The 24,251-nt window shown below is 45.7% G+C and overlaps 1 protein-coding gene across 3 annotated transcripts in view; it reads left to right on the top strand.

The window, feature by feature from the left end:
* RAPGEF5 (Rap guanine nucleotide exchange factor 5) overlaps nucleotides 1-24,251 on the top strand; it is a 223,436-nt gene that overhangs the window by 98,408 nt on the left and 100,777 nt on the right. For all 3 annotated transcript variants that reach the window (XR_011651308.1, XM_053927359.2, XM_053927360.2), the window contains exon 8: nucleotides 15,087-15,160. Coding sequence is in view for 2 of the 3 variants with exons in the window: in XM_053927359.2 (XP_053783334.1) it covers nucleotides 15,087-15,160 (74 nt within the window). In the remaining variant the exon portion in view is untranslated. The remainder of the gene's footprint in view (nucleotides 1-15,086; nucleotides 15,161-24,251) is intronic.

Consider the following 24,251-nt stretch of genomic DNA (forward strand, 5'->3'; position numbering starts at 1 on the left):
ATTGCTCTAAATGGGCTTTTGTTCCTGTTTTAGAGAGTCAGATATGGGGAAGGAGAATGAGCACGGAAGGTCCCTGAACCAGGAACGTGATGAGGGCTGGAAGACCAGGATCTGTGCGGTCCTGTGTGGTCCAGGGCGGTGACTTTACTTTGGCCACATTCCTACCCATTACTGCCTGTATTTCAGAAATGTTGTCAGGTGCAGAGAACCAGGTTGCTGAGGTTTGGAGCGGAGAGGTGGGTGTAAGGCTGGAGACAGGCATGAAAGGGAGGGTCGCATTTTCTGTAGGAGTGCTGAAAACGCAGCGTCTAGCATCGCAGCTCTCGGGAACGCAGCTTCTGTGCGGGAACAAAACGAGTGTAATGAGTGCACCCTGTGCATAAATCCAATATTAGTTCTACACCCAAGGTCAAATGAAAGTTAATGACCATTTGCACACCAGAGATCTGAAACCCACATTTCACTTCTTTCTAGTAATGACAGGAAAGGAGAGCAATTTATATTTAAATTGATTTAACTTTCAAAGCATAAACACAGAGGTCTCCCCGGTACCCCTTTTCCTCAGTGAAACTTCCTGGTAGAGCTCCACTTCCATAACAAATGAAGCCCCATCCCATCCGGCTCCCCAGTGTGGGCAGTGTTTTGTTTTCGTGGAACTACCCTGTCCCCTCCCCGCTGGGTTACTGACACCAAATCAGAAGCCAGCGGAGCAATCAGGGCCACTTTCTTTAATGATTTAGGTTCTGCATTTGTTGAGCTAATTAGCTGATTGAGGCAACTAATAGCTGTCTTTAATACACTGTTGGCAGGGCAGCGTCCCCTCCAGGGCTGCCAGGCGGCTCAGAGGCGCTTGGGCGTCTGGGGAGTGGGAGCTGCCTTCCAGCCGGACGCGTGATTAGTGCCACCCAGCCTTTCAACAACTCCGGCCCAAGGGGCTGATGGGCTGTTTACCAAGTACCCCCAAAGGTCGTGCATCCCCCTAAAACCCAAGATCATTAATTCTGTGTTTGAAGACAAGTTTACATTTGAGGGGTGGGTAAGGGTGAGAAGTGGATTGAGGTATAATCTACTTTCAGAATTTATAAATCTGCGATTGCTTCTCTGTGCATCTATAAGGTACAAAATAAGAGTAGTCTGTGGATGTTTTAAAATATTAAATAGAATAGGTAAGGAAATATTAAAAGAAGAAGATGATTAGATAATTAAGAAGAAAGCTAGGTTAATGGCTAAAATCATCTCCCTTACGAACTAAAACATTCCTTAAGAAGAAGAATCCTGGCCATATGCTGGTACACAGTCTCCTACCCAAATCCAGCCGTCCTAGGCTGGCAGTGAGGAAAGCTGACGCACGGCCCCCTTCCCCCACGTCCCCAACCGCTGGCCTGTGTTCACTGGTTGGTCAGTCCTGATTCCCTCACCCTCGGTCGCCATTGTTTACAGGGAAGAGGTCAGGTGTGGCTGACGACTAGGTGCCCTGCTGTTACAGAGCAGAGGGAGGGGGTGGTTCCTTCACGATAAATTATTACAGAAAGGATTCCCCCTTTCTGTCTCTGGAGGTTCCTTCCCCCACGCCCACCTGCTAGGTTCGAAATGCCCGCCGCCAGGGGAAAGACGTCTCTCAATGCCAGAGACTGGTGAAAAGGAAAGGAATTGTTTATTTAAAAGTTACACAAACTTAGAATAATGACCTAATGTCTTCAATAAGATACTAAAGTCCTTTAGAATACCCACAGATGCACAGTCCTTCCCTCTCCCTGTGCCCAGTCCGGGGTACCGTGTCTCAGGAAAAGAAGTAGAAGTCCGTGATTCAGGCTCCCGGCACCATCAGCTGTGTGGCTGCTGCAATCTCCAGTTAATCCAAAGCCATGTGGCACCTTCTCATGGCCCAGCAGCAAGAGTCCTCTCTCCCCTTTCTCTATGGCTGCAAAGTCTCTCCTGCTGCCTAAGCCGCGTGGCAAAAGAAGCACTCCAAAACCTCGTGGTCCTCTCTACTCTCCTTCAGAACCGCGTGGTCCTTTTCCTTTCCCTTCAGAACCGCATGGTCCTCTATCTATCTACTTGCTTCAGAGCCTCGTGGTTCTCCCATTTACTTCAGAGCCGCGTGGTCTACTCCTTCCTTCAGAGCCGCATGGTCTCCTCCCCATTTACTTTGGAGCCGCGTGGTCTCCTCCTTTCTCCCCCAAAACCTTGTGGTCCTCTTTACTACTATGGAGCCGCGTGGTCTCCTCTTTTCTATGGCTGCCAGGCCTAGGTTTAAATCCCAGTGCCCATCTTCCTTTGCAGCCCCATTTCTGACTCCTCCTACAGTCAGCTACACCTGCCAGCATCCCCGTATTCTTCCAGCTTTTCTGAGCTGCTATAGTAAGTCTGGGCAGGTGTGGCCCCATGGCATGGAGCCAATCATCTCCAAGCTCTCCCACAGGCCCTGTAACCAGGGGGAGTTACTTCCCAGTCCCATCCTGGGTGGAATTTAGTCCCATCCCCCTGGCTCAAAGCATGGCCACAGCTACTTAACACATCCATGAAACCAGTTAAAGGTTATAGATATGTTAAATGACTGTGCCAGGGGTTAGCTGCAAAGCTCTTGCTACCCAAAACAGCTCTGAATGGCCCTGTTCCATGTGTCCCATCCCCCCTGGCTCAGGCCTGTGGGGGTGAGGACATCCTATATACATTTTTCTAATATTTCCTGGACACCCTGAGTCCTGGACCCCATCACAAATCCCTTCCTGGGGCCCTCCTCTTGGCTGCACCCTGCTTCACTGCTAGGCCTGCTGCCAGACCCTAAATACCAAGTGCCGTGCGGCTTTATTTTCGTAATCATGCATGGCTGTCTGTTCGATAAGAACACAGGAATAACAACTGCTGGTCGTATAATTGGCTTTCCGAACTTTTTCATGTCACTGACTTTGTCCCAAGTGAAAGTCCACCCAAGGCCCGCTTCCCCTTCCCCCCACCCCCACGCCCCACACCCCCCGGGAACGTTTTCTGCTGTCACTTGTATTGAGAAGTGAGAGCCGTCAAGGGAAATCTCTGTCTTAGCCATAGGACCCGGCTATTGTCCATCACTCGTCACATTAAAAGTCTAATTGTGTAAACAGCCATGAAAATGGAGCTGTTCTCAGTAAAACTGAGAATGGCATAACACCCCGTGTGAGTAAAAGCAAATAATGCACGTGGTACATAACGCGAAGCGTGCAATTTGATTCGGCTGAATTCTGCCAGAGTGAGTGAGGTGATTTCGATAAGAGTGAAATCTACTTCGTATCCTATTCTTTCCACTGATGTGACATGTATATACTTGAACACTAGGTCATTTCTAAATCAGACGTTTTCCTTGAAGGTGGCTAAACAACCTGTGGCTCTAGCTGTTTGCATTTTTCAGATAGACTGTAAAAATACTTGATGTTAATACTGCATACAGTGATTGCAGTCTGTTTTTGTGATCAGTGGTGGAGATTTTGACCTTGCAGTCAGTGAAGGCTTGTGTTGTACTCTTTTGACGGAAGCGGTTTTTGTTTGGAGATTAGGAAACGGGAGGAATATGTGCTGGTAAAAATAATCCTGGGTTTCTTTCTGTAAAGCTACATCAGAATTCCTCCTCGAACGAAGGGGTGGTCTCCAGATTGAATTTGCAGTCTCAGGAAGTGGGCTGGGGTTTTATGAAGGGTGTTGGGCTAATGAACCACGCATGGCAGAGGGAATCCGCCATATTATACTTTTGCCACTCACTCATTTATTGGACAATTGCCTAACTTCTCAGTGTTTCTCTGCGTGAAAGGAGACTTCCTCATGGGAATAATGGAATTATTATAAGGTTCCCGTGGCATTGGCAGTAAAAGCTTTATAAATGAAGAGAACTGTTACCAAGTTTTATTGGGTGGGCAGGCTCAGGAATAAGCACACATTCTCCCTGAAGTTTCTACACTAAACTTAGCAGGAAGACTTTTTGCCGGGACTGATGTGCCCTGGGTTAAAGAGAAGAAGACTTCAACCCTGGCTCCAAAAAGTGCACCTGCCCCAAAGCCATAGCCCTGTAAACTGTGGGCAGGTCCCAGGTCTGTAGAACTAAAAAGGTCTTGCCTGGGTTTCCTTTTGCCAAAAAATAGCTAACTTCTGTCTATTGAAAATGCAAACATTTTGTAAAAATGAAACATTCACTTTAAGACCTATTAAGGTCCATTGAGGAAGTTTACACCTTATCCTGTTATTGTTTTCTGGTAGAAAAAATGGCTGAGAAACTTGAGATTGGGGTTATCTTTACATCTTTAGGGACAGATGGCAGTTTGTAGAAATGTTGCCGGTTTTCCTTCCATTCTAACTGCAGTAGAGAGCAAAGCCTAGAAGATCACCATCGCTAGTTTAGTTTTCTGTGTTCTTATTTTCTTCATTTTAATTTTTAGTTTTGTTTTCATGTGTTTAAAAGACTCATGTCGATTATCTTATTTCCGAAGGTGGAGCTAAGTGCAGGACCTCCTCTTCTGTCTGAAGGGGCCTCATAGAGCAAACATCACAATTAGTAAGAGCAGACCTCCCCCACCCCACCCGCCCTTCTGATAGGGGGCGTTAAGGGAGATTGCAGACTGCCGATGAACCTGGCCATGGCACCTCCTGCTGACAGTTGGAGGTGGGTGAGGGCAGGGGGCAGGCACTGTCCCAGCAATCTGTGGCCCCCAGGAAGTAGAATGACTACCTTGTCTGGTCCTCAGGGAAGGGGCCGATGCCATCATTGGCCCGCATGGTGTGGCAGCAGCACACCGAGGCTGGGGGCCCCTTCCTGGGCTCCTTATACCCTCTAGTCCTCTCAGCGCCATTGCTGAAATCTACAGAGGGCATAGAATTCAGACTTAGGGTTTGCGCCTAAATCCAAGCTGCTGAAATTGCTTTTCTTTGCTGGTAACATGAGGCCTGCGAGAGTCGGCTAATTGCAGGGTTAGACTTGTAACCAATGGGACCGTCCCGTCAAAAGATCCCATTTATTGGAGTGGTCCAGGCCCCTCCCAGGGAGTTTTCCTGCTCTAAGCCTGTTTTTTATTACCTTGATTTTTTCGAGAAGAGAGCCAGACAGATAAAATAACCTATATTTTATCTACTTTCTATGAAAATTCAAATGCATATACTTTTACTTATGTGAGCGGAAGTAATGGCTCAGAGCCTTTGGCATGAATGTGAAAAAGAGTTTGGGCTAATAGCCAATGCTGGAGGCTTTTCTTTTTCCAAACGTATTTTGGCTTTGTTTGTTATCTAGTGATCTTATAAGATTGTTTTCTCCTATGAGCCATTAAAGCACCCACTCTTGATACTCAAAGATGGTCACGTAGCAGGTTCTTGCAATGATTCTCCAAAGTGGAGATGGGAGATGCCGTGTCCTCTGTTTTCAACAGCTGGCCTGTGGGCCTCACAGGCTGCTACCTGCTGCCAGTCAGCAGCATTTCAGCTGTTTCTGATTTGGACTGTTTTTGTGGAAAACGGTCTGTTCAGAATGTTGCACCTGCCTGGGCCTAGTTTGAATCTTCCCTTTTGGAGCACTCAGTCCCTGGCAGGTGCGGGTCACTGGGGCCCTGCAGAGGTGCCCGTGCTAGTCCCTGCTGCCCCCTGAGGGTTTGCAGTGGGGTCAGGGGCCCATCCCGGTGGGGTCAGCATCTCTTGGCCTTCCTGGCTATCCTGCCCCATATTACCTTGTGCTACACCCCTGTCACCTGCTCCATCCAGCCTCTCCCTCTTTGTGAGGGTAGGCTCCTTTGCTGGCCTCTGTCCCCCGGGCATGTCAAACTTTGGAGTCCCTGTAAACTTCCCATCCTGGGAAAGAAGAGCAACTCAGGAAAAGTAAGCTGTGCAGCCAACTGCCTGACCATGCTCCCTGCCTATCTACTGTGAGTGCGCTGAGCCCATGTGGAGCCGCAGGCAGACTCCCAGGTGGTCTCCCCTATAAGCCCAGGCTCCATCTGGGGGTAAACTCCCACTCCCGTCTTTGGTGTCCTCACCTTCTCAAAGCCCAAACCCAGCCTGGGACCATCGGTTCCATGGCTCTGACCTGCTGTCTCCACTGCCTCTTCCCCCATCTCCTTCCCACAGCCCACTGGGAGCATCTTGGGGGCAGCCTTGAGCTTTTCCAGCGCATTACTCGCTGACCTCCTCCCTGTGGCGTGGCTGTCGCAGGAGAGAAGGATCAGAGATCTGAGACTTCCAGAGCTTTTGATGTGCAGAGGAAGGTCACATTTGCCCTCAATTCTGCCTTTCCAAGCCTGCCTTGCTATAAAATTCTGACTTGCATGTCAGAATACCAATACTAATGACTTTGTTTTTGCATCCCTTGTTTTCCATTCTACTCCAATAAGAGGAGGGTCTGATTAGAAAGAAGCTCCCATCCACAGATGAAAATGCAAAAGTAAAAAGCACACATCCATGTTTTTATAGAGTAGCTACCCTTGATGAAGCACTTTACGTCCATCCTTTCTTCCACACGCCCATGCTGTGGGGTAGGGCTTATTACCATCCCCCTTTTGCAGGTAATGAAGTTGAAGTTTGGTGAGTGGATGTAACTTGTCATATACTAGAAATACTGTAGGAAGGATGCCAAATGTGTAAGAAAAGGAAATTCCTTTACATTCTAACAGGTAAGATTTAGATGAGGGTTAAGGAAAAGTTTCAAATCTTTCTGGCCGCCTCTGGGGCTGCCCACCCTCCACTGATTGATGGGTCGGTAGATGGATGGATGGAACCAACACTTTGCTTGTGTTTGCAAACACAAGGTCCCTGGGGAGTCCTTGGTGCTTCCTCTGTCATGAATTCCTTCATCACGTCAAGGGGAAGATTTAACAGTAGAATTGCTGAACAAGCGGGATCTGATGAGCATCATGCGTGGCAGAAGGTTGTAAGGTTATTTTTTTAAATGTAGATGCTTGTCTGCCATAAAACCTTACTTACCTGGGGAGTCAGTGCGGACCTGACTTCTTGTGTTCCCTGGTTGACAGTCCCAGAGGCAGGTTTGTGTAGCTGTGAGACAAATCCGCTGACTCAGGTTCAGTTCCGCCGTAGCCTCCTGCTGTGACTCACTGGCTTCCAAGGGCTCATTTTCTTATTCTATGAAGTGGAGCTGATGGATATAGCTCCGGGGCTTGTTTTTTTTGTGGGGGGGATGTGGGCAGTCAAGAGGGGAGGGAGTTAAATGAAATGGCATATAGCTTCATGTTGGCACACAGGCCCAGAAGTTTTCCCTACCCCCAGGCTAAAATTTCATGATTTACATCCCGAGAGAAGTGATGGGGAGCAGGTGAGCGCGCTGGGAGCTTTGTGAGTGCAGGCTTCGTGGGGTCTGAGCTGTGTTGCTGCCCAGACCTGCCACCGCACGGTCAGCGCAGACTGACCGCAGCCTGTCCTGTCCCCGGAACGCGGCCTCGAGCTGCACTTAGAGAACTAAAGCTCATCTGTTTCTCAATGAAAATGTTGAAGAAAAATTATAGCGAAGGTTAACTTTTTAAAAAAAATTGAGGTTTTATTTTAGTTGCATTATGTAGAAGCCATGTTTGCATTAAAAGGAAGTTTGTTTTTCCTGGGACCTTTCCTTCTAAGAAGGGTAAACAAATGGATATTGGGATTAAGGATGAACTAGCTCTTTATTTCCCTGGCCTGCAAAGCACATATTTATGGTCTCATTACAGGATTTGATCCAGGACACACTTCGCTCTGGTGGCATGATCATTTTTCTCTGTTGAATAACTTTCCCACGGACTGGACACGATTAAATGTTACTCAAAAGAAAACACTGTAAAAACCTTTTCAAAAGTGGAAGGAAAGGAAGTCTGGGGGGTCTCCGCCACAAGATTGAGACAGAGAACTGAAGTGGAATCGCGTCTGCCTTGGCGGGGTATTGGGGCCGGGCGGGGGCGGGGGGGGGGGCGGGGAGGGGCAGGGAGAAGGCGAGAGGTAATTCACATAGTCAGCCAGCTGTCAGTCTGGGTGGCGGCCGGAGTCCTCTCTGTGGCTTCTGCTGCCTCCGCCACCTGTGTGCCTGGAATGTCTGACGGGGGAGGTGGCAGTTTTTCAGCTGCCTCTGATTTTAGCCTTCTCACTGTACATGTTTCGTGTTGTCCGGGTGCTGTGAATTTTCAGAACATCAGCGCACCTATATTCGAATGTTAATAAAAGCAATTCATTTCTTTTGTGCAGCAAACATTATTTGCTCTCTATACATCCCTGGGTGGGGAAGCATGGGAGAATTGTAGGGGAAATGGGTGTGTAGGAGCTTTTAAAAATGACCTGGTACTATGGACCCAATTTTCAAAGAAACTGAAGTCCTAGCAGGAAGTCCAAGTCAGTTCTTAGGCTGTTTGCAATAAACCTCCTATTTTCTGTCTTTTTCTTCTCACTCCTGTTCAATTCTTTTCAGATAATTTAAATTTCCATAGCATATTAGAGCAGATAAAGAATAAGGCCCGGGTATCTACCTGTCTCCTCCGCTGACTTCCTGTGTCATTCTGGTCGAGCTATTTAGCGTTTCTCAGCCTCAGTTTTCTCATCTGTATAATGCGGATAATCACAGTAGCACTAGGAATCTGATTAAGGAGAAAGCCCACTGTACACCTGTCCTAAAACATCGCTCGGGAGTAAACATCCATTTTGGGATAACAGTTACATGATCTCCTTTAATTCAGATTTCTGTATGAAATGAATCAAATAACTGTTCGGCACACCTGGGGATAGAGTCTGAGGCCCGATGGCCCAGCCTTCCAGGCCAGGTGGATGCTTCGGCCTGAATGTTGGCCAGTGTTTATTAATGAAGTGGGGTCACAGGTGTCAAGGCGCTCAGCCTACGCATCACTCAGCTAAGCCCCACTGTACTGGGAATGCTGGAGGTGGGGCTCTGGAGCCTGAATTGGTATTGAGCTTCCTGTGTGCTTCTCACGGTCCCTCAGTGGGGAGAGGCAGGAATCTGAAGGGTGGGGGGTGCCAAGATCAGACTGGCCCTGAGGAAGTGGAACTCAGGGCAGCTGAGTGGAGAATGAATGGATTGAGGGAGAAGCTGGCTCAGAGGCCGTGGCCTGGGCCCTGGTGAGAGGTGGTGAGGTCATGAGCTACGGCAGGGAAGAAGAGGGCGGAAACATTTCAGAAGTAGAAGTGACAGGATGTAGTGAAAGACTTATGTGAGGAAGGAGGAAAAGGAAAAAACATGGAGATGCCTGGGGCTGATCTAAACCAAAATACAGACCCCGGGAGGAGGAAGAGGTGCGTGGTGTATAGTGAAGATGCTGTGTGTGACTTTGGGCCTTTGTTAAATGGACAGCTCTTTCCTGAGGACAGAGGTCGTGCAGCTGCACTTCCTAGCAACTCGTACCCAGCAGATACGGGATGGTCTGCGAAATGAAAACGTTAGGGGTGTAACTGGAGCGGTGGGCCTGGAACTGTGGGAAGAGGGAAGAGAGAGGGACGCAGATGCGGGAGTAACCCAGTGGACGGTGCAAGCTGAAACCATGGGAACAGATAAGATCACCAAGGGAAGAGAGCCTGGGGGAAACTTGCATTTTTAGAGGGTTTAGGGATGATAAGGACCAAGAAAAGAGAGTTTAAAAACAACAGTCTCAAGTTCAGCTGACAGGCTGAACAGATGGGGGCTGAGGAAAGGTTGTTTGGACAGAGAAGAAGTGGCCGTTGGTCGGCTTTCAAAGAGAAGTTCGAACGCCACTGGGTAGGCCAGATTTTAATGCTGCCTGTCATGTACACTGATGGTGAATACTGACCACTATTTTTCAAATGTTAACACTTAAAAAAAAGAATGATAAGGTGAAAGCTGCAACTGCTCTTTCTCCCATACTTTTTAAAGAATAGAAAAGACTTGAGCATTTCGAAGCCTTTGCGATTACATCCCTGGCACCCACAATTGAACACACATCAGCATCTCTGGCCGCAAACTCGTCTCTGAGCCGTCCCCCAGGGGGTGCGCCGCTTGCTGAGTGTGGACGCTGTGCTGTGGAGCGCCTCCTAAAGTAAATATTATGGCCCTTCTCCAGGAATGGTACAAAAAATAGCTGGTTATTTAGATAATGAGGAACTGGGTCCTGCCACCTGTGGCCTGGAAACACGTCTGTGTTTTCCTAACAGTTTTATGTCCACAACCCATGGAACACATGACAGAGCCTCAGCTGGTACATATCTCATCCACGTTTGTGAAAAGTGCGGATGGAGGTGCATTTTGTTTTGTAAATGTTTCTCTGTTCTTTCTGTTGTATTCTGTTCTACTTCATTAGAGAAGTGAACAGAAACAGAGGTCCACATGAAAGGGTTTGCGAGGTGCAGAGTGGCCGGCACTGTTCTGCTCCAGCCCGGCCCCGGGCAGGCCTGCCTGCCTGCCTGCCTGCCACAGGTGCGTGCGTTGCACAAGCATAGAACAAGCTACTCACCCTCATCTGTAGAATGGGGGTGACTGGACCTGCCCAGATCGTCGGGTCGCGTGAACATCACATGAGACCCTTTATGAAAGAGCTTTCTCTCAGGAAAGCGCGGCACAGGTGGAAGATTATATTAAGGACAAAACTTCAACTCTTGGTAACACGCTCAACAAATTATTTTTCATAACTACGTTTGCTGATTTCTCACATTGAGACTCGAAATGGTGACTTTCTGTCTGTAGTTGCATTTTTTGTTGGTTTGTAAATGAAAAAGAAAGTTCGGTTGGTTTTGTTTTGTTTTTTTAAGAATGCCAACAACTGCCATCACCCAGGGCGTTAGGATCGTTGTGTGTTCCGGGTGTCAGTGTGGCCCTTACCTTTACAAAGGTCATCAGCAGAAATTAAATAAGCATTGTTTTGAAAGGGCATCAATCCCCCTTGCGTTCAAATAATAATATTAGTAGAGTTATTAGGAGAGTTTTCTTGGTAACCATTTCAGTAAGTGGTAGCAAGAGAATACCTGTTGTCCCCAAGGCAACAAGAAAGTGACATCAGGTAAACCCTTCCATTCTCGGACTGTCGGCTGCAGCTCCCCATGAGTTGCTCTTGGCTAACTTACACATTGGTACATTTAAATTAACGGCTGTTTCACGGTTAGTGCTAAATAATGAATCCACGTATATTCTTAGTTCTCATGTGGGCTCTTGGTTCACCACTCAGAATCCACGCCTGTGACCTTGTGCTTGTGACTTTTGTCGTGGTAGGTTGTTTTCAAAGGCGTGTGTTCTTGCTTTTCGACCCCCAGTGTTGAGAGATAAGGGGCTGGTTTCTGCTGGCAGAGTTGGGCTGCTGGCCTCCCTGGTCCCAGGAGCCGTCATTCCTGTGCCAGAGCCAGGGCCGCACTAGAGGGAACTGTCCCAGAATCAATATTTGCAGAGGAAAGGTCTCCCAACCTACTCTCATTCTGATCAGATAAATGCAAAAAACGAAGCTCAAAAATCCAAACAGCTGCTTCCACCACATGGGCCGCACCCGTAGGAGGCATGAAGAGAGAAATTGCCTCCTTATTTATTCCTTGACATTAATCTTTGTATGAAAGGGGCATGGAGCACTCCCTTTTGGATGACTGACTGTGTATGTTATACACGAGGCTTCATGGAGAAATCATGAAGCCTTAAAAGTCCAATAGAAATTAAGTTTTTGTTCTCAACTATTATATATGAACTACTGTCTACAATGCATTTTTGGAATCCTAATGTTTGGTATTTCCAAGAAAATAATGTTAACTATGTATTGGGAGAGACCAAGGTCGGTGGCAGAGTTAGTTGGAGGGTTGTCCCATGCACCTAAAGGTTGCTGGTTCAGTTCCTGGTCAGGGCACATACCTAGGCTGCAGGTTCGATCCCTGGCCAAGACAGGTATGGGAGGCAACCAATCAATGTTTCTTTCTTACGTCAGTGTATCTCTCTCTCTCTCTTTCTCTTCCCCCCTCCCCCTGCCACTGGCCCCTGCCCTTACTGTCCCTCCCTCTTTGTCTAAAAAAAAAAAAATTCACCTGGCTGGCGTAGCTCAGTGGATTGAGCGTGGGCTGCAAACCAAAGGGTTGCCAGTTCGATTCCCAGTCAGGGCACATGTCTGGGTTGCGGGCCAGGTCCCCAGTGGGGGCCACACATTGATATTTCTCTCTCTTTCTCCCTCCCTTCCCCTCTCTCTAAAAATAAATAAATAAAATCTTTAAAAAATCAATAATCATATCCTCGGGTGAGGATTAAAAAAAGAGAGAGTGACTGAGGACTTTTCTTCATGATCCGAGTGCTGAGATCGGGAGTCAGGAGACTCAAAAGCTCTGCCAGAGCTTTGAGAGTCTCTCCATTATGCCGATGGGGGTAGATTGCTGAGGTCCCTTTGCCGAGTCCCTTAACTTGCTTGTGTTTCTGATTTTTGCTCTGTTAACCCAAGTGTAATGCAGGACAAATATATTGAGGTCTTCAAAGACGTGACTAAAAAATGTAGCACTGTTGTTGGGCAGAAGCTCCAACTGGAGGACTGAATTTTTATCCCAGGTAAGCTTTTGTGCTGATCTCTGGCCCCCTTGATTCTATTAATATGTATTAAGAATTTTTCCTAAAGCTCAAAAAAATAGTATTAACTCTCAATTCTGAAAGTGTTATTCATTGTTCTGCATGTCCTATTCCTTAGTATAATAAGGTAAGGAAAAGAAATACCTCTACTCCAGAGTATTGTTGTTTTAAAAAACAAAACATGAACTTAATAGGTAAAAAAAATACAAAATTCCATTTTCTTCATCAAAACTAAAACTTGAAGGAACAAAAGTTCAAATAAAGCATAAATTAAGTGCCAAGGTATTCTTGCTACTTCACGTGGGTGAAGTTGTCTCACACTGGCATGGCATCAAATTACACCCCAGTCCCCCAAGAAAATTACAGCCCGTTACAGGATGAGAAAAGAAACATTATTTCAATTAGTAGAGTGGAGTTCCTTACTTCAATTAGTAGAATGGAGTTCCAGCCCATTGCATCTTTAAGTGGAATTTAGGATGTTATTCTATACTTTATTTTTTCCTTTGCATTCACCTCCAGTTTTTCAGAGAAAACAGTAGTGTTTTTCTTTATTCTTAAGTTTCCTCCTCATCAAGCAACAGTAGCAACAGGGGACCTCCTTTGAACGAGCATGAATAGAACTTGGTGGAAATAGAAGAAAAGCTTCTGCCCACCTTCCCTGCTCCTGCTTTGCCTTCAGATGCTCAGGTGGTAGGAGTTATCCTAGGTACCCGCGGGGTTGAACAGAAGGTCCCTCCCCCTTTTTTCATAAACAGTTATGAAAGACAGAGCTTATGTAAGTGGTTCGTGAAGTCGCACCATTTTGGTCACTTGGGGAGAAATTGTTCGTCCCGTTAGCAGTTACAGGGCTCATACTGTGTGTACAGCGTTTAAGTGGGTGTAAAAGGCATGCAAAAGCGAAAGGTACATGAAATGACATTTTTAAAAGTACAGAACAGAAAGCATAGTATTTGAAAGTACACAAAACAGTACAAACTGAATCCAAGAGTACAGGGGGTAACCCCAGTGTCAACAAGGTTGGTATGTTTTTGGTCTGCTTTTTTATTTTTTTAATTTTTTAAATTTTTGGTTTGCGATGGAGAAGGCAAAAAGAATAAACACTATGATAGATATCAGCAATAACTCCTTCTATTTAGGAATCATCCTTGATTGCTTCTCCTCCCCCCTCACTCCATGCCCTGCAATCAGTTCATTAGCAGATCGTGTTCATTTTATCTAAAATTACAGCTCAGATCCTCCATGTTTCTTTGGCTCCTTGCCCCCTGCCTGGTCTGAGTCAGTGTCATCTCTCACCAAGGAGAGAGCAGCAGTCACCAAACTGGCCTCTCTGTGTTGACTCTCTTAAGTCTGTTCTCCACAAAGAAGGCAAAAAGAACTTTTGAAACAATACATCACATCATGCAGTTCCCAATTTTAAAGTCCTCAGTGCTTCCCCATGTTCTTTGGCTAAGGTATGAATTCACCATGGTTTGTACTCCCTCCAGGCAGGTCTCATCATGTCATTGTCATCTGCCGTGGGTGACTCCGTCTCAGCCCAACTGCAACTCCTTAGAGAGACATCGTCCCATGCCACCTCTCCGAAGTGACCTCTTCCATGTTGTTTCCTGTCATTTTCCTACTTGTCCTGATCTTTAATTCCATCTTAGTTTTTACAGTATTGTTATTATCGTTACTGTTAGTTGCAGTAGTAGTCACTGCTCACTGGTGTGCACTTCACAAGGTCAGGGGTGTATCTGTTGTTGCTCACAGGAATAGCCCCATGCCAGGCACAGGTGCTCAATAAATAGTTGTCAAAACAGAAGAGCAAGCTGTGTAAAGACAAAAATAATGAAATCACTGTTCCTGTGTCAGAGTTGGGTGCAATATGCTTTGGTGTTGAAGGTCAGGGTGAAGTTGGAGATTAGGAGGAAGCTGGAGAGTTCAAGGGAGACCTTCAATGATGAACAGAGTTCGGACTTGGTAAGATAAGTGATACATCGTCCAAAGCATGGCACTTGCTATATTTTTTGAGACTGATCATTGTAGCACCCATGCTGGACTGTGTGAGGGCGAGGCCAGAATCAGGGGTGTTGTGATAGGAGGTTATAGTCCCAGCATCAAACACGGGACAGGACTCGGAGAGGGAGATGCTGAGGGAATGCGGGAGAAGGGGTGGACTCAAGGCTCCACGGTTCGGAATCTGGCAGTAGTGATGCACTGAGCAACCCAAATATAAGATATTGTGCTTCCTTTATTATGTAACACTAAACTGTGAGCCAAAAAATCACATTAAAAAATGTTCTCACATGAGCTTCATAGAAACCTTCATCTACACTCCGGCTCTGTTTGGGTGAAGCACAAAACTGACGTGAAGATGTCTGGACAGGTTTTGGGGAAAAGGAGGATGAGGTCAAAGTTCCCACTGCCACCGATTTAATAAGTGAGATAATGCACATGAAAAGTGCACAGTGCTCTTGGTTACACTGTTCTTCCAAGTGATAAAAAAAAATAGTACTGATATTTACATTTTTTTGAATCTACCTAACATTTTTTCCTGTCAAATTGCTTTCAGAAAGTCAGTGATCTGAAACAGATTTTTTATGATGCTGCATCTCATATTGTTCTTTTTTATTTATTTAAGCAATTGAACAAGATGAAGAAAACAGTGACAAGCAGGTGACGGCGACAGAGGCGGACGGTGTCCCGGACTCTCAGGTATGATCAGTTCTGGGTCAGCCCCTCAGTCACCTGTCTTCTGTGTTGAGGGAGGTGAGAGAGTGCAGGTTTGATGTAGGTTTACCTTTTGTATTTTGTAAAATAGTTGTATTATGGGAATAAAGGACTTATTTTTGTAGAGACACATTTCACAGGGAAGGCTCTAAGTTGATCAGCACGTGGGTGATTTTATTCATGGGGGAGAGACAGGTAAGGAGACATACTCCACTTCCCAGAGAAAGCAAGGGAAGGAAGTGAAGAACCATAAGAGAGCACCCTTCGGGCAGGCCACCCCCTCGGGATGGCAGAGGAGGCTCTGCTGACAGCCCGGCCAGGGCCCCACCAGTCAGACCGCTGTGATGCTGCACCCGCCAAAGATTCTGTGCCCCGGATCATGGCATGGGTGTGCTTTTGGTAGCAGTCTGCCTCCAAATTCTATTGCAGCTGGAAAACTTGGACCCCCTAGTGCTATCAGCTGTTAATTTTATGTCAAAGCAGAGCATTTAAAGGTTTTCAGTGGGGGCGGCAGGAAGAAAAGCAGAACGGTGACTTTCTTTTGCAAGTCAGCTCTGCTCCTCAGAATTCCTCCCCCTTGACACCCAGAGGTAGCATTCTGCACCCTCACTAAATAGCTAACTGCCTGAAGCGGGTTTCTTAATCCTTCAGAATTCTCGATTACTCATCTATAAACCTATCTGATGGGAGAGTGTGAGGATTAAAAATAAAAGTATGGAAACTAAATAAGCCATTGGATGTTATTTCATGTGAGAACATGAAAGGAGTAGGCCGAGGTGAGTCTGCTACTTGGAAATTGATTGGGGCGTGTGCAGCGCAATGGGCTGATGGTCAGGTGGAGACATCGGGCAGACTCTGTGCCCAGGCAGACGTGATGCAGAAACTGGAAGCGGGCGAGCCCTCCCTGCAGGCTGCTGCTCCGTTCCCCTCAACCCTGTAGAGGAAACTGCCTTTAAGGATTATGGCAACAGTATCACAATATCACATATGTTCAAACTCATCAAAATGTGTCCATTAAATATGTGCGTATTTTTTTATATTATGTATGCTTCAAATAAAGCTTAAAAAAGGGAAAGAAGATTCTTAGCTTGGTTGACCCACTGCACTTCACCTTTAAAGTTCTAGAAGTCTTCAGAATAATTACATTACGTTTTTCAGTGAACACTGCACAGGTTGTGATGTTAACAGGGTCACACGAGGAATTCTTCGGAATTGTTTTGCTACGGCAATATTCTAAATGCTGCACTCCACAGGTTCATCCTGAAATGCCCTGTCAGGCTCCCAAGCAAACCTGGGCAGGAATTCCTTTCTTGAAGTTTTCCTTAATCATTGAGTTATTAGTGGGGCAGATGTTTCTAAACTTAAGTTATTCTTTATTTGTTTTGAACTAATTCTACAGCCAGAAATATGTCTTAATGCAATTGTATTTCTTTGTGTATCTGAAAAGGGTACACAGACTTGCTCATTGAGACTGATTTTCTGCAGCAGCAGTGACATAATCACACAGGGTGTACAAAGGAGTGAAATCGGGAAACTGTTCAAAGCCTGCAAATTGATAATTAGATCAGGAACAGATTCTGTTTAGGCTTGAGAGTCATGAGTCAAGTTCGCTGGGATGCAAAATTATAGGTATCATAGGCCAAGGCTGCGTGGGAGAGGAGGCAGCTGTCACCTTCTCTAATGCATCTGAGAAAGCCTTGTCTGGCCCTGACAGGTGTGGCTCAGTGGGTTGGCCATCCTCCAGCAAACCAAAAGGTCACCAGTTTGATTCCCGGTCAGGGCACATGCCTGGGTTGCGGGCCAGGTCCCCATTTGGGGTGTGCAAGAGGCAACCAATCCATGTTTCTCTCCCTCTCTTTCTCTCTCCCTTCCTCTCTCTCTAAAAATAAAAATATAAAATCTTTATAAAAGGAAGAAAGAAAGGAAGGGGTGAAAGAAGGGAGGGAGGAAGGGAGGAAGGGAAAGGGGAGGAAGATAGGAAGGAAGGAAGGAAGGAAGGAAGGAAGGAAGGAAAGAGGCCAAGCAAGCAAGCACCTATACGCCCGGCTCTGGTATTTCACACGATTGCAATCTTCACTCCAGAGCATATTTAAACACATCAAGTGGAAACTGGTTTGCCATTCCTTCCCTGTAGGTGATGAAATATGTCACCAGGGGAAAGAATGCCCTTAGGCTGTGGAAAACTTTGGGTGTCTGAAAGGGTAAGACCATCACTAACCCCGGAGAAACTGCCCTTGTACACAAGGTTTCCCATCTACCAGAAAACTCCAGTTGACCCCTGATGTGTTGGTCCTTTCTTTTTTCTTTTCTCACTAAAAAATCTTTTCTGCTTAAGAAACCCCGTTTTCATGCAGCAAGTGTGGGCAGAGTGAAGAGTGCTTGCAGAGTTGGGTCCACCTCCCAGCCCGGCTTCCTCCTAGCTGGTGCCTGTAGGCAAGTTCTTTATGTCTGAAACCTGTTAAGTTCCTGTAGGGCAGCATCTGTGTCGTTGTCACCAAAGTGTCCCACTGTGCTGGCAGTAATCAGCAAGCTTGGTTTTCATCTCTGTAAACTGGAGATACTATAAAGTTGTCATGAGTTTGAAAGGAAGCTCGTAAAAGACTTCCAGCAAATGTCAGGCAGGGTGCGTGAGGCCGGAGAGCGCAGGCTTGGGGCCAGACGGCCTGGGCTCTCTTTCCGTCTCTGCCACAACTACCATGGGCCAGGACCCCACTCTCCTGTGCCCCATGTCCTTTTCTGTACCGGCATTGAGAGGTGACACTTAGTATGCGACACCTCATGTGCTCCAGGCACCCTTCTAAGCTCTTTGTTCTCATCAATGTATTTAAACCTCACAGCAGACCGTGTGAGGCAGGTAATGTGAATATCACCGCTTCACAGATGAGCTGCTAAAGGGTGGGGCCAGGCATCAAACCAAGGCAGCCTGGCTCCAGCATCCCTGCCTTTAGCCACGGTACTAAACTGCCTTTCTGGCAGCTATCAAGTAGGGGTAATCGTTCGGTTGTTTTGAAAATTAAATGAGTGTCTGTGAAGTAGCTTGGCCAGCGCCTGGCATGTAGTACTCCAAAAAGTCAGCCTGGTGAGTTGTCATTATCGTGATCATTTATCACATTGCTTTTGGCTCGAATATTTAAGGAACCTACCTGGCTGGGCCGCAGTGCACCGTCTGGCTACCGCTAGGGTCTCTTCACAGACAGACACATTCCAGACCCTTCACCCACGATAACCCTTTCATAGGACTGAGAACGAAAGCATCTTCACCAAAGCGTATGGACTTTTTGCCAGGTTCTAGTTTAAGGGCTCTAATGAGATCTTCAGTGAGTAATTTATAATGTGTGAAACTTTGGAAATTCTCACCCTTATTCAGGTGGCCGGTTGACCACTGGATTTAGTCATTATTCTCACTGTCCCCTGTCCCCCATTGGAATCAATTATTTTAATATTAAGTGGTAATAACTGTTAATTATGCAAATTAGCTGACATATTTGACAGTTAATTTATCCGTAGCCAAAGTGTGACTCTTCTTTAATAGACTGAAGAAAGCGCTTATTTAAGGCTGGGATGGGTGTCACAGGAAGACGATGATCCTTTAAATCATTGATGTTAGAATTTATTAGAATTTGCTTATTCTCTCTTTTTACTTCTTTACTGTGAACTTTGCTGCCCTGCTTAGCAGTATTCAGCCGTATACACAGATCTGAGCTGTAATATCTCTCAGGTCCAAACAAGATAAAACATGGGTGACCTCCCTATTTTAAAAGTTCAAGGAATCAAATATACGTAATAAGTGAACACCTTACTTCATCAAGTTTGTAAATATCTATTATATTTAGTTTCATCAGAAGAGAAAATTATATGAGTAAAATAGATGGAGAAAACGTCTGAGGGAAATCACAGTAACAAACTCCACGTGACCATGGTTTCTGCCTTCTCCGCGCCCCCAGCACGCTCTGGCAGGGCGCAGGAGCACCGAGTGCTTGTGCCAGAGGTACCTGTCCGACCAGCGTGGCGTACTGGCACAAGCAATTCCACAGGGGAGGAGGGCTGGGGAAATGAGCCGCCCTGAACTTGCATGGGCTCAGTCTTCCACAGTGCGGGACTAGGGGGTCACCGAATGATTTCCACGGCCCTGTGACCCCAGCATGGTGTTAGAGGCCTGTACTAGCGATGCCTTGGGCATTCGCAGGCCTGCCCTGGCCATCACACGTTGTGTCGTAAGCAGGTGCACGGGGAATGCGTCTTGGTCCTTCCTCAATCAGCAGTGGGTGTATTTTTCTATCCCAATCAGGAAGAAGTGATTCGTAGTTTCCTTCCTTTCTCTGAAGAAATTTGAGAAAATGAATACTTGCTGCCCTAATATATAATAATAATAATAGTAATAGTAATTATTGTTATTTTTATTATTAATTGTGTTCTGAATTTTCCTGGAAGGAATTCTTAATACTATCTTTGTTGGAAATAGGTGCAGACAATTGAGTAATGTGACGTACCATCCTAACCTATCAGTGTTTTACTCTGCCACGTGGAGTTTCTGTTTCAAGTAGTAAAGAAGTACTTTATGACTTTCTTTTTAAGGTTGAATTTTTAAAGAACTGACTCTGTTTTGTAAGAATTGTTTGAATACCCTAAATTTGTATTGACTAGCATTCTGTAACTGTAAAAATGCTTTGTAAAAGGTGGACTCTTTCGCCCTGGCTGGTGTGGCTCAGTTGGTTGGAGCGCCATCTCGTATTCATTCTCTCTCTCTCTCCCCCCACCCCCACTCCTCCCCCTCTCTCTCTAAAAGCATTGAAACAGTGTCCTCAGGTTAGGATAAAAAAGCAAAACAAAAATAAGGTGGACTCTTTTATCCTGGATTTTCCCTTGATAGCAGTTTCGCATGATGTTTCCTCTGAGTGATTTTAAAAGTTACAACAATGCAGAAAATGTTTCATGCATACAACTGTGCTCTTTCACCTTTTGCAGTAAAGGTGGTTCATTTATCACTATAGCTTTTCCTGGGGGAATCCTGTCCAAGTTTCATTTTACCACTGAAAAATGAGCCCAACGTTTTTATGACTCCATTTATAAAGGAAACAGACTTTTCATTCACATTCATATCATTTCTCAAATACTGAAAATCATATGAATAGCTTTAATTATACATTGCACAGATTTTTTTTCCAAAGTAGACCTTGAAGTAAGGCTCTTAAATAACTCTTCTGACACTTACACATTAATCTTTTATTTTTTTCCCCTGGCCTAGCAGTGTTAGGTAAACTGTTTATAATTAATTTCACATCAATAAATTAAATAGTCCAGGAATGTAAAAGTCTAGATCAAGAGCTGTTAGTCATCTTGTTGCTTCTGCCATAAAAAAGCTCCTAAAGTACATGAATAAATTCATGGGCTTTTTGAATTGGATCACTAAATTATGGAGCTTTAAAAGGGATCCCCAGAAAACATCTGGCTTAGTGTGGCACCTCCAAAGAGGACTGCCGTATAGAATGATGGAGGATGTATGGGCATCTCTGTTCTTCAGCTTCTCCAGGGAACGAGGAAGAATTCATAACCCTCCTGGAAAGCCTTTTTTGTTAAGCGTTATGTAGGGAGTGCTTAGAATTGATTACCTTGTGAAAACGCATCTTAGGAATCATGCAGAAACTAGAAAATCGAGACAGCAGTATTCCTTTTTTAATTACCAGATTCAATTATAAACATGAAATCATTAAGTTGATCTGAAACCCATTTAAAAGTAATAAAAGCCTTTTGTGTTTAAGATATGTAACTTGTGTAGCCGAGTCGCAGGCTCTAATAAAAATCTATTTCCTCAAGAAAGAAAAGGCTGTTTTTAGAATCTTAAGCATATGATACGAAGAATGTTTAGAGTTCCTTAGAAACTCATGTTTACACAGAACCAAAAAAAATAGTCAAATCAAGGTCTCTTAAATTTCCTGCACACAGTCCTGCCCTTTTTTTATTGCTGATGATATTATTATTATTATTATTATTATTTTTAATGTATATGGGACCCACAAGCAGAAGGAAAGACTCTTCAAATGGGAGCCCAGAAGTGTTTAGCCCAGTGTCTTTGGAGCCTGTGCCCGGAGAAGGCATGACAGGCGCGTCCCCACTTCCCAAATTAGACAGCTCTGTGGTGCCTTCCTCCTGTGTCCGCCCCAGCCTGGCCCCAGTTCCACGTGTCCTTTGTTCTGTTACCCACCCGGTGCCGCCCTGGGGAGCAAAGAGATGAGGACTAATCCATCACACTGCTGAGTAGACAGCCAGGGAGCAGGTCCTGAGGTTGCAGGGACATTAACTCCTCTTCACGGGCAGGATTGGATATTTAAAACTGTGAGGCTGATGTGGATGGAGAGAGAAGAAATTCTAGACGGTCAACATAAATGGATTTTCCAGAAAACAGAAACGTATTCCTTTAAATGTCAAAACATTTAAAGCATGTTAGTCATTTTTATGTACAAATTTCTCTGAGGTGTTGCCTTGCCTTCTTAATTTAAAAGAGGATACTTAACACTGCTGATTTTCTTTTACTCTCTCCTACTGATGTAAAAATCATCTTCAAGATCGGCCCACGTATTTAGCATTATCTCAGGTTTAGGGCTCTGTTAAACCCCTGACAAACAAAAATGCATGCCCAGGAGGATGGCTGGGACAGGGAAAGGGCCTAAAAATAAAATCAAGTGGGTCCTTAGTGAAGCTTGGCAGCCTCATTCTGCTTTCCTCATTCAGTTTCTTCTTCCCTCAGGTCAGGAGTTGACAAACCACAGCCTGCTGCCTGTTTTTGTCAGTCCAGTATTACTGGGACACAGCTGTGCTCACGTGTTGTCTCTTGCAGCTTTTGCCCTAAAACTGCAGGACTGCGGAGTTGCACCGAGACCACATCCCTGGCCCGCTAAGCCTAGACTACGTACACTCTGGCCCTTTACAAAAAAAAAGCTTGCCAACCCTCACAACTGAAGTGACTTCTTTTCTCATGCCGCCAGTGTCTTCTCACAGTGCTATAAATGCCTTCTCTCCCTCCCACACTTGAATTTCCCTCCATACTGGTGATTTCCAGTTAAGATACGTATGCTCAATACCCCTCACCTTACACAAGCAAGCCAGCACAACTCCCTTCAGCATCACTCGTTAGCTAGTGCCCCGTTTCTTATAACAAAACCCTTTAGAAGAGTTGTCTCTCGTTGTCTGTTGAACCCAAACTAAGAAGGATTTTCTCCACTTTTCTCTCTCAAAAAAAAAGCTACATGTAAAGCCACCAAATATTTTGGGGAAATTCAGTGTCAACTATTTTGTGCCCATCGCCTTTGCAGTTTCAGTGGCTCCTTGAAGCACCTTCCTCACCTGTCACCAGGTTGTCCTCCCAGAGCCACTCCTTCTTAGTCTCCTCTTTTGATTCCGCCTTATCTTCCTGATGTCTAAACGTGAGACTCGGTTCCTCAGGTGTCTTTTCTGCTTGTGCCACTCCATTGGTGACCTCGCTCCTTCCCCCGGTTTAGACGCTGTCTACACTATGATGACTCCCAGATTCCCGTCTCCAGCCTGGACTTCTCCCCTGAACCCCCAGACTGCAGCTCCACGTGGGTGTCTCACAGGCATACTCCTTCCCAGACCTTCTTCCCCAGGCTCCCCAATCTCAGTCAACGGCATTCGTGCCCTTCTAGCTGCTTAGCCCAGATATCGTGGGAACAACAAAATCTGCAGCCCTTCCTTTGAAGAACACCTGGATTCTAACCACTTGTCACCGTCTCCACCACGACCACAAGTTCCAAGCCATTTCTTGTTTGAGGACCAATCTCCTAATTGGTCTTTTAGCTTCAACCACTTGTCCCTACCCAGCAGTGTTTTCTCAACCTGGGAGGCAGAATGATCCTGTTAAAATGTAAGTCAGTCTAAGCCAGTTCTATGTCCAGACCTGTAAAGGATTTCCATCTTGCTCAGAAAAAGGATCTGAACTCCTTACACAGTCTATAGGGAAACTGCAGGGTTTGGGCCAGCATCACCTCTCCCACCCGTGCAACCAGTCCCTCCCCCTTACCAGTCTCTCCTTCAGCCACGCTCTTCCTGGAAGCCGCCAACCCCCGCCCAGCATCAGGGCCCTTGCACTTCTCTTCCTCTACCTCCAACACGCTTTTTCATTTCTTTTAGGTCTCCATTCGAATGTTACCTTACTACAGAGTCCTTCCCTGACATTTCTGTCTGAATCCTCCAATCATTTCTTTGCCCCTTACTTTGCTTCATTTTCCTTCCCATTGTGTGTTACCACCTGATACTTCATATCTGTGTGTTATGGAATCCGTATTCCTCATTGCATGTAAACTCAATGTGGGGCTTTGTCTTTTTGCAGTTGTTGCTCACTACTATCCCTAGATCCCTCGGTAGATCTCAGCACATGACTGTTGCTCAAATAAAATCTATTGAGTGAGGGAATGAAAGAAAGAAAGGATGAATGAATGAATGAATGAAAGAAACAGAGCTGGGGGATATAGATGGGGAATGCTAAAAGGAGGCTATCATAAATATTGGTATTTAAATATTTGAAAAAATGGTTATATTGAATGAGTAGTAGAGTTTCAGTTGCTTTAAAAGGCAGTACTCATGGGTTGAAGTTCAGTGGTTTCAGTTTTGTCTAGTGTGCAGGGGACTTTCCAACAGTCCTGACCCTTCAAAGTGCACAGGCCGTCTGAAGATAAACTGAGATGTCTGTGCAAGGAAACCTTGGAAAGACACTGAAATACCTCTTGTGAGGATGTTGTAAAAATAAATCTCTGACTTGGGTGAGGGAATTCCACTTGCTGTCCTCTGGAAGTTGGTGATTTGCAGCCACTTAGGGGACTGTTTTTGTTTCCTCCCTACTTGTTGGAGACACTCCTTGATAAGCAGATGCCCTCACCCCGGGGAGTAAAGATGTAGCCGTTGCTTTGTGTGTACGGTCCCATTTCTCTGATGTCCACTCAACCAAATGTGTGCTATTAGCACCAAGTGGCAAGGCCATGAAGCTGTGATCAGTTCTGGCCCCTTTGCACATTTGGTTATTGTGCTGAGTTCATATAAATCATGTAGGTTGTCTTGGGTAAAA

Source organism: Desmodus rotundus, chromosome 6 (genome assembly GCF_022682495.2).
Source record: "Desmodus rotundus isolate HL8 chromosome 6, HLdesRot8A.1, whole genome shotgun sequence".
Taxonomy (NCBI): Eukaryota; Metazoa; Chordata; class Mammalia; order Chiroptera; family Phyllostomidae; genus Desmodus; species Desmodus rotundus.